Source organism: Oncorhynchus masou, chromosome 25, assembly GCF_036934945.1.
Source record: "Oncorhynchus masou masou isolate Uvic2021 chromosome 25, UVic_Omas_1.1, whole genome shotgun sequence".
Classification (NCBI taxonomy): Eukaryota; Metazoa; Chordata; class Actinopteri; order Salmoniformes; family Salmonidae; genus Oncorhynchus; species Oncorhynchus masou.
This window is the reverse complement of record NC_088236.1, coordinates 38,289,235-38,302,119: the sequence shown is the minus strand read 5'-3', so window position 1 is coordinate 38,302,119 and position 12,885 is coordinate 38,289,235. Positions and strand designations below refer to the sequence as shown.

At 40.5% G+C, this 12,885-nt stretch overlaps 2 protein-coding genes across 3 annotated transcripts; one reads left to right on the top strand and one right to left on the bottom strand.

The window, feature by feature from the left end:
* Nucleotides 1–171: 171 nt before the first annotated feature.
* On the top strand, nt 172–7,472 carry coq2 (coenzyme Q2 4-hydroxybenzoate polyprenyltransferase). Of its 2 annotated transcripts, none has more exons than XM_064937650.1 (8): nt 172–279; nt 1,085–1,427; nt 2,911–3,077; nt 3,594–3,715; nt 3,886–3,971; nt 6,463–6,596; nt 6,770–6,958; nt 7,181–7,472. In XM_064937650.1, exons 2-8 carry the CDS (start codon nt 1,136–1,138, stop codon nt 7,322–7,324), a joined length of 1,134 nt encoding a protein of 377 aa, XP_064793722.1. In that variant the 5' UTR covers nt 172–279; nt 1,085–1,135; the 3' UTR covers nt 7,325–7,472. The 2 variants fall into 2 exon arrangements, with proteins under 2 accessions (XP_064793722.1, XP_064793724.1); XM_064937652.1 differs by having other exon boundaries at nt 224–274.
* Nucleotides 7,473–7,829: 357 nt separating this feature from the next.
* mboat4 (membrane bound O-acyltransferase domain containing 4) lies at nt 7,830–9,640 on the bottom strand. Its single transcript, XM_064936502.1, has 3 exons — nt 9,519–9,640; nt 9,043–9,267; nt 7,830–8,754 (listed from the first exon to the last, which is right to left on the bottom strand). Exons 1-3 carry the CDS (start codon nt 9,638–9,640, stop codon nt 7,830–7,832), a joined length of 1,272 nt encoding a protein of 423 aa, XP_064792574.1.
* Between the last annotated feature and the right edge of the window lie 3,245 nt (nt 9,641–12,885).

Sequence of the window (12,885 nt, the reverse complement as noted above, 5' to 3'; positions counted from 1 at the left end):
ATCTTTCGTATTTTCAAAAATAAAGTTGAATTTATGTAAACACCCTAAAATCTACTAGCGACAAATGTATTCGTTTCCACCTGGTTTTTAAAAGTGTCAACCACGAATATGACCATAAAACATTTAGCTGCGCCAAAATTGGCGGTGTTTTGACATCCCACGTGGAATATCGTCCCACAAGCAGAACAACAACCGACCAGGCGAGTGTTTCTTGCGGAACATTTAACATGTCGTACCAAACATTCCGCGAGAAAAAAAACGGGAAGCCATTTTAGTAAGGTAACTTTGCATGTTTTGTAAAAATATGACCGTTCAGTGAAAAATATTAAATGTAACACATTTCGTCCTACAATCGGAAATAATATAGCAAGTGAATATAGCAAGTAACCTCAATGCGTTCAGCGTTATGAATCCATAGATTACTTAGACCGATAGTGCAGATCTAGCGCCCATGCACTAAGCTTGATGTGCATTCCCGGCGGTTGTGTCCCCGGCGGACCTGCTCATACATAAAGTATTCACCATTTAGCCTGCGAAGGCAACATGTTTCTCTAACTAGCTTCAATGGCGAGAAGGCGAAAAAACGGGGACATATACGTATTTTATTAAACATAATTGTTCTATTTTCGGACAATTTAGGATTTTGCACATCACGTTCTGCAAAGGGTACAACCTAAATGGTCTGAAATCGGACATTTGGTGCCTAAACTATAGGCTGCCTAGGCTATTAAGAGTAATTCATTCACGGCAGGATTTATATTGTGGATTGCAAATGTCACAAAACACTTGGTTAGCTTGTTTTGAATTTAGAAAATGCTCCTTTTAGCCGTTACAGTATCTAACCTGGAACGGCGAATGGAGCACCACATTAGCCCGTTACAATCAGCTGTATATTACATTATATTTTAGGTTTTCCACAGTCTGATGGTGTGTCAGTCATGTAAAGCCATTCAGCTATTGCACACAATAAAACACTAGACTGTAAAGGCAAAGAGTGCAACCCTATTGTGTGTGGTTGGCCCTTCGTGACAAAGGACATAATTTGCATATAGATGACAACGTGTCATGTTTCCTCTCTCTCCAGATGTGACAAGTGTCAGGGAGGATAATGTGCATTTGACTGCAGAGAGAGGAGATGATGCTCCCTGCCAGATTAACTTCTCAAATCATTCTGAACACCTGGAGGCTGCGTCACCATGGGACCTGCTACTCCAACCTCCCTAGCCTCTCCAGCAATTACCTGAGAAAAAACACAGCCTCTACCCACCACCCAGAAAATAGCCCGCAATCATGGTTGTTAAATCCACCAACCAGACTTGATGCCACCAGTAAAAGACTGTTTAGCCTGTCAGCGGCTGGGATCGTCAACTCTGCCCCAGCGCCCATGCAACCCTACCTCAGATTAATGAGACTTGACAAACCAATCGGTTAGTAGCTTTAATGTTGACCTAGGGTTTGAATGTTATATTATGTGGTAGGTGGATAACTGATGGACTATAGATTTAACAGTCTGGAATCATATTATAATTTTGTATTTTTAATGGAAGCCCTTTACACTCATACCTGTATACGGGTTGAAAATGGCTAGATCTGGACAGTAATAAACACCTACATTGGAACCTAGTGTCTGTACAGTAACATGATATACATGTCAGAGTTCTGACTACGCTTCACAGCCCTGTATAGATTTTTACTGACAGCCATTCTGAAATTGAGCACCACGCACAACAAGAAGTTGCCATCAGCCCTCCTGGTATTTGGGAAACTTTCTCATATTTATTGTTGTCTGAGTGAGGGAAATTATGTAAATTAAGATTACTCAATGTATTTTGAAAGACAAGATGTTGTGGATTATAATAAATACCGCTTTGATGTCATACAAGCAAGTCAAACCCCCGTGAGTCCAAATGTGCACTTCACATTTCCAAATCATAAAACTTGTCATATACAGTGTCAATGTTGATTATCACTATGTTTGATGTACAGTTTCAAGATGACATGGCATCATAACCTGAGTTGTTCTAACCCTATGTTTGTTTTATTGTGAAAACAATTTGTCGCAGAATACGCACCTAAATGCACTCGTGACTCCTTTTTATGCATTCCAAAATTACCAACCGTTTTTCTGATTTGCCCTGTGACAGCCTAACACTGTAAGATCTTCTTCTTTTTTCACTTCCCTAGTCAGGTTGGCAAAAGAACAAGCTTTCAAATCATTCCCACCTGACCCAGATTGTGATTTATAATGGACTGATTTTAGATTAGGTTAACAACAACAGTAATTCAGGGATGCAGGGTGGTTTAGTTATTCAATGGCACAGCTAGGAGAGCGCCAAAAAGTACCTTATAGTTGGACTCTTCTTTGAGCCATAAAAGTGCATTGAAATTGCTTAGGAACTGCACACTTTGTAGAGGTGTGTGCCGACTTGGAGACATCAATTAGTCCTCTCACATAAACCCTTGTCATTTTTTGTTGTTGTCTTATGTTGTACCTACCCCACATTTTCCAGGAATACTCTTATCATGTTACTGAATGTATCCAGAGTATTTTCAGATGTACTTAACAACAAATATGCCGAAAGTACAGAATGTAAAATGCACATAAAATCAACAGTGTAATGTTGGGATTCAGTCTTGTGTCAGGTGAACTCTTGTGCACTCACCTTTGATCTAATTGTTTTCCCATGATTTCCAAACTGTTCACTTTCAATTGCTACCATGGTCATGCATATGCTTTTCATAGTTATTTTTTAAGAACTATTTAAATTCAGCCCTCTCCATATAGGCCAATTCCCATGAATGTAAAGGGTTAAGAGGTGTACGTATGTATGAGGTGTCTGAAACGCCATCCGTTGTTCTTCATTTAATGTTTTGAAACATTGATCTGATTGCCTGTTCTTTGTGACATAGGAACATGGTTGTTGTACCTGCCTTGCACTTGGAGCATCGGCCTGGCTGCAGACCCAGGCTGCCTCCCACATCTGGGCATGCTCACGTTATTCGGCACGGGGGCCCTGCTGATGAGAGGGGCTGGCTGCACCATCAATGACATGTGGGACAAGGACTTTGACAAGAAGGTAATCTACTAGTTGTCACTTTTTTATAGTATAGGCCTACTCATCGTTTTTGTTGAAGTCCTACCCCAGTCTCCTTTTCACCTCATCTGATTTACTTTTTTTTAAAAGGCATATCTCAATAGGTGGTCCAGGTGCCTCATGACATAGCACATGGGGAGGGGGGACTTTCCTCTTTTGTTCTCTGTTTTCCCTCAAGCGAGGGAGGAGACTGAGGAAATCAGCGGGGCACCATCAGACTAACTACTACTTGAATTTTGATCAAAAAATACTTTTGTTTTGTCCTTTACTGTATTTTGACATGGGATATTGTTTTTCTCATCAGGAAAAGTAAAAAAATATATATATCGCCGGAGGGTGTCTTTTTAAATCACACTTGTCACAGTTTATGGCCAAAAGTAATTCATCTTTACTCAAAGCAGCACAAAATGGAACAAACTGTCATGGAAATGATACAATCAGAGGACTTAATTGAAAGGCTTTTGACTGTTTATTTTGCCTCATCTTTGTACTTTGCAGGTTGCCAGGACAGCTACTCGGCCAATTGCTGCAGGGGAGATCACTCAGATGCAGGCCCTAGTCTTCTTGGGGGGTCAGCTTTCTCTGGCATTGGGGGTCCTGCTTTGTCTCAATTATTACAGGTACATGCCCCATTCAAACCAAAGAACACATTAGCCAGCTGTAAAATACTTTTCTAAAATTAAATTAAGGCTAGATTGTGAAAGTGCACAAGATTGTGACCGGAATACTGTCTTGTCCACGGGCAGTCCACTTGGACAGATGTGATGACATTTCACTTTCCCGTTCACAGTATAGCTCTTGGAGCTGCTTCCCTATCTTTGGTAGTCACATATCCACTAATGAAGAGGATCACCTACTGGCCACAGCTTGTATTGGGTATGTTTTTGTAAATACTTTTTAATCCGCATTGTTTCAATTGTCACAAATAGTAGCTTCCCCTTTGCAATAGATAGTTAGAGAAGTAATTAACCTTGCATGATCCTTGGCTTGTAGGAGCCAGAACGTCTCAGGGCGATCTGGACAGAAATCCATATCGCGATAAATGTATCCATTTTTTACGATAACTATGAATCAGCGCTTAAATTACAATAAAATATTTTGGGGGGGAAGGTGCTAGAGCTGGGCGTTATGGTAAAAAGTCATATTGCAATAAATGTAACTATTTCTCTCGATAACAACCAACACAATGATAAAGACATTTTTGATGGACAGTTACTTTACATTAGCGTCATGGCTCCAGACCTAAACATTTTCAGTGCCAAGTAAGACAATGGCGATGGTGTAGCCTATGATTAAAAAAGTAAGCTATTGCATCTAACATATCCAGGAAATGCATGATTGATTTTTTTTTTAAATTGCCACCTGGCAGAATAGGATCCAGAATTATAAGATTTCTTTTGGGCTTTTCAGAGAATTATCCAACATATTTGGGCATATTTTCCGTGGTTATATTATTCACCACCTGAGGAAGTGGGAACTCAAAACACTTAGCTAGATTTCTAAATGGGGTATTGTTGCTTGGTAGCCATGTAGGCTAATTGATTAATCTTTAAGTAAATGTAATGTCCTACAAAAACTTTCCAGTGCTACGGCTAGGCCTATTCATTGCAAATGGCGTGCCCCGCGGGCGCACCAAAACCATCCTAACTACATCCTACTTCGGTTGTAAAGTGGTGCCATGAATTTTAATATTAAGAGGTGAGAAATATATTATATACTCACAGAAAAGCTGTGACTGTTGCTTTGAAAACTGTATTTTTCCCGCAATAGCATTTTGAGCAACAGTTTGTGCTTCAGTAGTCGACAGTGAAACAGGGACATTCAGATACTTTCATAACAGGAATCGACATAATGCATTACTGTTTTTTAATATTTTTTTAATATATAGATTTTTTTTTAAATTAAATTTTTACCCCTTTTTCTCCCCAATTTCGTGGTATCCAATTGTTGTAGTAGCTACTATCTTGTCTCATCACTACAACTCCCGTACGGGCTCGGGAGAGACGAAGGTTGAAAGTCATGCGTCCTCTGATACACAACCCAACCAGCCGTACTGCTTCTTAACACAGCGCGCATCCAACCCGGAAGCCAGCCGCACCAATGTGTTGGAGGGTACACCGTGCACCTGGCAACCTTGGTTAGCGCGCACTGCGCCCGGCCCGCCACAGGAGTCGCTGGTGCGCGATGAGACAAGGACATCCCTACCGACCAAGCCCTCCCTAACCCGGACGACGCTAGGCCAATTGTGCGTCGCCCCACGGACCTCCCGGTCGCGGCCGGTTACGACAGAGCCTGGGCGCGAACCCAGGGACTCTGATGGCACAGCTGCCGCTGCAGTACAGCGCCCTTAACCACTACGCCACCCGGGAGGCCCTATAATGCATTACTGTTGACCAAATAATGGTTTTAGAACAATCTACAGGAATGTTGTGTGGCAAAATGACTCTGGTAAGAGGAACTGAAATCTCGGTGTCAGTAATTTTTGGTATATCGTCCCAGCTCTAAGCAGGAACCCATCTCCTTTTTCTGTAGCGTGAGGCAGGTGTATAAGTACACCCCTTGGACAGGACGTTAGTTTGTTGCAGGGCCTTACCCCCAATATGTCTCCTTAATGCTGAGTGCCAAGCAGAGACTCATCTGGTCCCATTTTTACAGTCTGATATTACTTGGCCAGGGTTCGAACTCCCAACCTTCCAATCTTAGGGAGGACACTAACCACAAGGCCACTGAGTTGGTCTTTGCAATAGAGCTGCCATATGCAGTGCATTTGGAAAGTATTCGGACCCCTTGACTTTTTCCACATTTTGTTATGTTACAGCCTTATTCTAAAATGGATTAAAGAAACAAATGTGCTCATCAAAAAAAAACTGGTTTTAAGAAATTTTTGCAAATTTATTTAAAATAAAAAGTATTCAGACTCTTTGCTATCAAACTTGACATTTAGCTCAGGTGCATCCTGTTTCCATCATCCTTGAGATGTTTTTACATCTTGATTGGAGTCCACCTGTGGTAAATACAATTTATTGGACATGATTTGAAAAGGCACACACCTGTCTGTATAAGGTCCCACATGACAGTGCATGTTAGAGCTTCAACAAGAATTTGCTTCAACAAAGCACTGAGCAAAGGGTCTGAATACTTATGTAAATAAGGTATTTCTGTTTTATATTTGTAATGAATTTGCAATAATAAAAAGTATTTATTTGCTTTGTCATTATGGGGTATTGTGTGTAGACTGATGAGTAAAAAAAGCAAGTGAAGCAATTTTAGAATAAGGCTGTAACATAAAAGAATGTGAAAAAGGTCAAGGGGTCTGAATACTTTCTGAATGCTCTGTAAACAAAATAAAACACTTGTTTCTCCTCAGGACTGACCTTCAATTGGGGAGCACTGCTTGGTTGGTCAGCGGTCATAGGCTCCTGTGAGTGGTCGGTGTGCCTACCTCTGTATTTCTCAGGAGTGATGTGGACATTAATTTATGACACCATCTATGCCCATCAGGTATTAAGTGTACACATGTGCTATGACTGTCATTTTGTGACAATTTAAAGTTGCTGTTGCAAATGTTGGTGCTTCCTCAGTTCATGCTCTTTGTTGGAGAACATTCTAGATTGTTCTATGAATGACGACTCTGTTTATAATGTGTGAACTATATTCCTTCCTATTGTCACCAGGACAAAGATGACGACATCAGGGTAGGAGTCAAGTCTACAGCATTGAGGTTCCAGGAGCAGACCAAGCCTTGGCTCAGTGGGTTCATGGTGGCCATGATGTCAGGGCTGATTGTGGCTGGGGTCAACGCGGAACAGACTCTGCCTTACTATGCAACACTGTCAACTGTGGCTATTCACCTCACACATCAGGTGAGGGTATATTTGATATACTGTGTGCTAACATTTTAGTTTGAGATGATTCAATAATGATTTAGCCTTGGTTATGCAGAAAAATATAATTATATGTGGTTATGTTAATGTTTTACACAGAACCCTCAACTGTGTATCATTCCTTAATAATCGAGACATGCATCCCAACAACTATTTTCAATGGATGTAACTGATTGTGATGCCTTTCTCTTTATTGGGTAGATCTACACATTGGACATCAACAAACCAGAGGACTGCTGGAAGAAATTTGTTTCAAACAGAAACCTTGGACTACTCCTTTTCTTAGGAATAGTCTGTGGAAACTTGTGGAAAGAACGAAGAGACACTTCATTGCAAAATGATTAACTAGCGGTACAATGAACTTCTCAGAACACAAGATTTACATTCTAGTGTGCAGAGGACATTCTAGTTATATAGTAGTACACAACCCATTACTTCGTAAGTCTTGACCGTATTGGGTGTTGTCTCCTAATAAAGCACATGTTAAGCTCTGGCTTCTATGAAAATCTATGTCAAGAACAGCTAATCAACTATAATTCAAACAGCCCTAAAAAAAAAAGATGCAACAGCCATACAATTAGGATAAAATCATTAAGTTTCTACAAATCTACACTGACCCTCAGCTGGTAGATGCATTCAACAAGGTATACTGTTCTGTAAATAAGATAACAATTGCTCCAAAATAATCAGATGGTTGAACTCTCTCAGAACACGATACCTTCCCCTTCAGTCCTCCAAAACAAGCAAGAATAGAAGTGTGCTTTTTGTGTCAATGACTATGAATAACGTCAACTAATTGATTTTACAGCAACATTTAAAACCCCAGATGATACGATTATTCTTGATCTTATCATACAATGAAGATAAAGAGAACATTAAGAAGAGGAAAAACGCCAGTGTATGTCAGACCCAATATTTTCAAAGAGGAAGTGCTTCGAAGCTCGATTGCAATAACAACACACGCCATTACCATTTGAGTGTTTAACCAACACAGACAGGTGCGCACCAATCTCCTCCTAGTAGACGTGAGCTTTGGCTTCAAGTACTTGTATATCTGGTAGTCTGCTCTCACAGCTGCAGCCCAAACAAGAAACCCTACAAACTGACCCAGGTGTATGCCATGCCACCAGATGGAAAACCCAAATGTCATTACCAGCGGAGCGGTTTTGCATCTTTGGAAAACCAGCCTACGTAGCCATGTAGCTGTCGTACCATTCCACCGACGGGCAAATTCGGACACCTGGCAGGACATCTCTGTGGTCCAAAGATCTCCGTCAGACAGGCCACTCCAGTTTGGGCTGTCCTCCTCCCTGACCATCCCCCTGAACCCAAGCCCAGCAGCATTATTCAGACATTCACTGATCTTCCAGTGAGAGTAGTATCTGATCCTCAACACCACAGCAAGGCCCCATATCCACAAGACATCGGTGAGGGCGTTGTTGGAGACGGACAAACTGGAGGCATTGTCTCTGAGGAGACGAGTGAGATAGTTCCTAGCCCACTCCAGAGATAACACCTGAAAGCCCTTGTAGGATATAACGGACAGAGGCTGGGGAGGAGGGCTGATGGTAATCTGCTCTACAAAATATACAAATTGGTCAAACGAGGACAGGGGTCCGCCGAGCAAGGCAGTGAAGTTTAGTGCATAGCTGATGAGTGGGAGAAAGACCCGGCATTGGGTCATTAATGTCACCCTGCCCCCGTCCTGTAGATCCATTGACACGGAGGTGACTCTCTGGGTGAGTAGCATCAAGGATGACATTGATAGGAGAAGCCTGACAGAAAATAAAAGTAAGACAGTCAGTCTGAGATTAAGTTCTGTACTTTACACATTTTATTGGTGGATTGGGACTGGGAGAAGACTATTTTATTTCAAATGTACTTATTGTGGAGCTGATGTTATGTTTTCCAATGTGAACTCATTGATCCCCCCAAGCCCCAGATTATAGTTTGCTCATGAGGTCTACTGCACAGACAACCAACACAAACATTTAAGTCACAAGGACATGTAGGAAACTAACATCCTTTTGAAAGTATTGACTGAATTAAGAACAGTGCTGTACCTGGAATCAGTGGGCTCATTGAGGTAGTATTCTCTGTACTGTATGAGCAGGTGCCAGAATGTTTGCCAACCCATCTGCAGTCCAAAGACCCATGGATGGACACGCTCTGGGCTTAGTGAACACACCAGCAGCACAAAGATCACAGTGGAGATGAGCAGAAGCAAGCTGTATACACCCATGGTGATTATCGCTAGGATACAGCCTCCGGATGCCAAGAAGAGGTACCTGTTAAGACCAGTATTATACCCCCTACCTCTCAAACAAAATAAGCAGTTTGATTGAAATCCTTTGTTAATTCCAAATGGAGGTTCCAACAAGTGTGACTTAACCAGTGGATAAACAATTTGTATAAACAAGTGTGTGTGTATACTAAAAGTTAATTATAATTGGTCTGACCTTAGTTGAAATTTTCTTTTTTAAATGCCCTGATTTTCAACTTAATACTACAATAGATGTATAAAATATATAATACAGACCTGTATGTCAAAGAGAGACATCCCTGTTTAGCCAAGACGTAGAATAGAAAAGCAAAGGGAATGGAAAAACATTGGTACGTCAGAAATGGATGCTGCTCACACAGCCACTGGATTGGCTCCATTTTAAATCCTTCCTGTGAAATATCAACACTATTATGAGTAGAGAATGGTGGGACTTCAGGCCTATATATAGTGTTGACTGTCTTGATAGACAATTCCACCTGTGTCTGGCATGAACATAATTATCATTATTTAATGATAAGCAAGCAGTACATTTGAGCCAACTGCAAACCACTTTGTTTTCTCTTTGTCTATAGCAACCATGAAATCTCTATACTTTACAGTCCACTGTTGATAATGTAAAATGGCCTGAATATACTGTAGTTGTCTCCACCCTGATATATTGGATGGATAAATAAATTGTATTCTACTTTTTTTAAAGAGCCATCCACAATGAGCAGCAGTAATCTATTATTTTAATGCAAAACAGTTGAGCACATATGAGCCAATATTTCTCTTAAAAAACAAGGCCATAATGTGTTTTGAAAAGCTTTTACAACCGGCTGCAGGGGCAAATTCAGTGACATCTATTGTACAACATGTTTTGGTCAGGGTAATGAGGAGAAGCACTATGGAAACTGCCTCCATTCTCATCTGTGCTCAAAGCATTTTAAAAGTAATTGTTTAGTAGACAAACATTATTGCAAAGATTGCAACAATACAGATTGACAAAAAGACAGTAGGCTTGGCTTCAGTTTGACCTCCATTCACAAAAAAGAAACAGTCTGTCATTGTTTTTAACCTTTACAATTTCCGTGGTGCATGGGAGGCACTGTTAATGCTTTATATACTAAACAAAAATATAAACTCAACATGTAAAATGTTGGTCCCTTGTTTCATGAGCTGAAATTAAAGGTCCCAGAAATTTTCCAGACGCTCAAAAAGCTTATTTCTCTCAAATTGTGTGTACAAATTTGTTTACATACCTGTTAGTGAGCATTTATCCTTTGCCAAGATAATCCATCCACCTAACAGGTGTGTAAATAAAATGCCACTCTAAAATGTACAGTTTTGTCACACAACACAATGACGCAGATATGTCAAGTTTTTAGGGAGCGTGCAATTGGCATGCTGACTACAGGAATTATGAGGTTGGTCACTTTACATGGTGTGACAGCTACTTTAGTCTACCAAAACATTAAGAACGCCTGATCTTTCCATGACAGACTGACCAGGTGAATCCAGGTGTAGAGGAAGGGGAGGAAACCAGTCAAAGAAGGATTTATTGGCCTTGTGTTTTAGGTTATTGTCCTGCTTAAAGATGAATTTGTCTCCCAGTGTGTATTGGAAAGCAGACTGAACCAGGTTTTCCTCTAAAATGTTGCCTATTCTTAGCTCTATTCAGTTTATTTTATCCCTAAAAAAAAAAACTAGTCCTTGCCAATGACAAGCATACCCATAACATGATGCAGCCACCATCATACTTTAAAATATGAAAATATGAAGTGTTGTGTTGGATTTGTGTTGGATTTGCCCCAAACATAACACTTTGTATTCAGGACATAAAGTTAATTTATTTGCTACATTATTTGCAGTTTTATGTTAGTGCCTTATTGCAAACCGGATGCAAGTTTTGGAATATTTTTATTCTGTAAAGGCTTTCTTCTTTTCACTCTGTAATTTAGATTAGTATTGTGGAGTAACTACAATGTTGTTGATCCATCCTCAGTTTTCTCTTACCCCAGCCATTAAAATCTGTAACGGTTTTAAAGTCACCATTGGCCTCATGGTGAAATCCCTGAGCGGTTTCCTTCCTCTCCGGAAACTGAGTTCGGAAGGACGCCTGCATCTTTGTAGTGACTGGGTGTATTGATACACCATCCAAAGTGTAATTAATAACTTCACCATGCTCAAAGGGATATTCAATGTCTGCTTATTTTACCCATCTACCAATAGGGGCCCTTTTTGCGGTGCATTGAAAAACCTCTCTGGTCTTTGTGGTTGACTCTGTGTTTGAAATTCACTGTTCGATTGAGTGACCTTACAGATGGTTGTGTGGGAACAGAGATGATGTAGTCATTAAAAAAGCATGTCAAACACTTAATGCACACATACTTATGTGACTTGTTAAGTAAAATTTTACTCAATTTATACTGAACAAAAATATTAATGCAACATCTGAAGTGTTGGTCCCATTTTTCATGAGTTTAAATAAGATCACAGAAATGTTCCATATGCACAAAAAAGCTCATTTGTCTCAAATTTTGTGCACACATTTGTTTACATCCCTGTTAGTGAGCAATTCTCCTTTAGCAAGATAATCCATCCACCTGACAGGTGTGGCATATCAAGAAGCTGATTAAACAGCATGATCGTTACACAGGTGCATCTTGTGCTGGGGACAATAAAAGGACACTCTAAAATGTGCCATTTTGTCACATAACACACGGCCACAGATGTTTTGAGGGAGCATGGAATTGGCATGCTGACTGCAGGTATGTCCATCATAACAGATAATTTAATGTTAGTTTCTCTACCAGAAGCCGCCTCCAACGTTGTTTTAGAGAATTTGGCAGTACGTCCAACCAGCGTAACAACCACAGACAACGTGTAACCACGCCAGCTCAGGACATCCACATCTGGCTTCTTCACCTGCGGGATCGTCTGAGACCAATCACCCGGACAGCTGATAAAACTGAGGAGTATTTCTATCTGTAATAAAGTCCTTTTGTTGGGAACAACTAATTCTGATTGGCTGGTCCTGGCTCCACAGTGGGTGAGCCTATGCCCACTCAGGCCCACCTATGGCTGTGTCACTGCCCAGTCATGTGAAATCCATGGAATTAATTTACTTCAATTGACTGATTTCATAATATGAACTGTAACTCGGTAAAATCGTTACAATTGTTGCATGTTACATTTATATTTTTGTTCAGTATATTTAAACACTTCAACCATTAAAATTGCTCTTCGGCTAGCTTTTGCTAAAGCCGATATCAATGATCATTAGCATTCTAGCTAACAACGGCTGCATCCAAAATTAGCCATTTTGCAAAGATCACAACCAAATATAATCTTAGCACCACCGTTGAAGCAAGAATCAAAACATAATTGTAAGTGTATGAGCACCCCAAAAAGTTATTTTATTTAGAAGTAATAAAAAGGTACATCTAGGCTACGTTGAATGGGTGCAGATGGCGATGGCTTTTTTTACTGCCGCCAAAAGTCGCGCGAATCTCTCAACTGCGCGATATACGTCATTAATTTCCAGTGTAAACGCAGGTTGCAACCTGAGAGCCACAAAGTTGGTATAAGCATAGATGGTGGATATATGTCCCGTTTACGATTGGGGAAAAATGTGTCTACT

Bases quoted from the DNA above. Each gene is read 5' to 3' on its own strand.
- coq2 (XM_064937650.1), top strand. From the start codon at position 1,136: ATGATGCTCCCTGCCAGATTAACTTCTCAAATCATTCTGAACACCTGG. The intron at 6,597-6,769 runs GTATTAAGTGTA...TATTGTCACCAG, and splicing joins ACACCATCTATGCCCATCAG to GACAAAGATGACGACATCAG. The intron at 6,959-7,180 runs GTGAGGGTATAT...TTTATTGGGTAG, and splicing joins CTATTCACCTCACACATCAG to ATCTACACATTGGACATCAA.
- mboat4 (XM_064936502.1), bottom strand. From the start codon at position 9,640: ATGGAGCCAATCCAGTGGCTGTGTGAGCAGCATCCATTTCTGACGTAC. The intron at 9,268-9,518 runs GTCTGTATTATA...TGGTCTTAACAG, and splicing joins TGTCTCTCTTTGACATACAG to GTACCTCTTCTTGGCATCCG. The intron at 8,755-9,042 runs GTACAGCACTGT...ATTTTCTGTCAG, and splicing joins AATGAGCCCACTGATTCCAG to GCTTCTCCTATCAATGTCAT.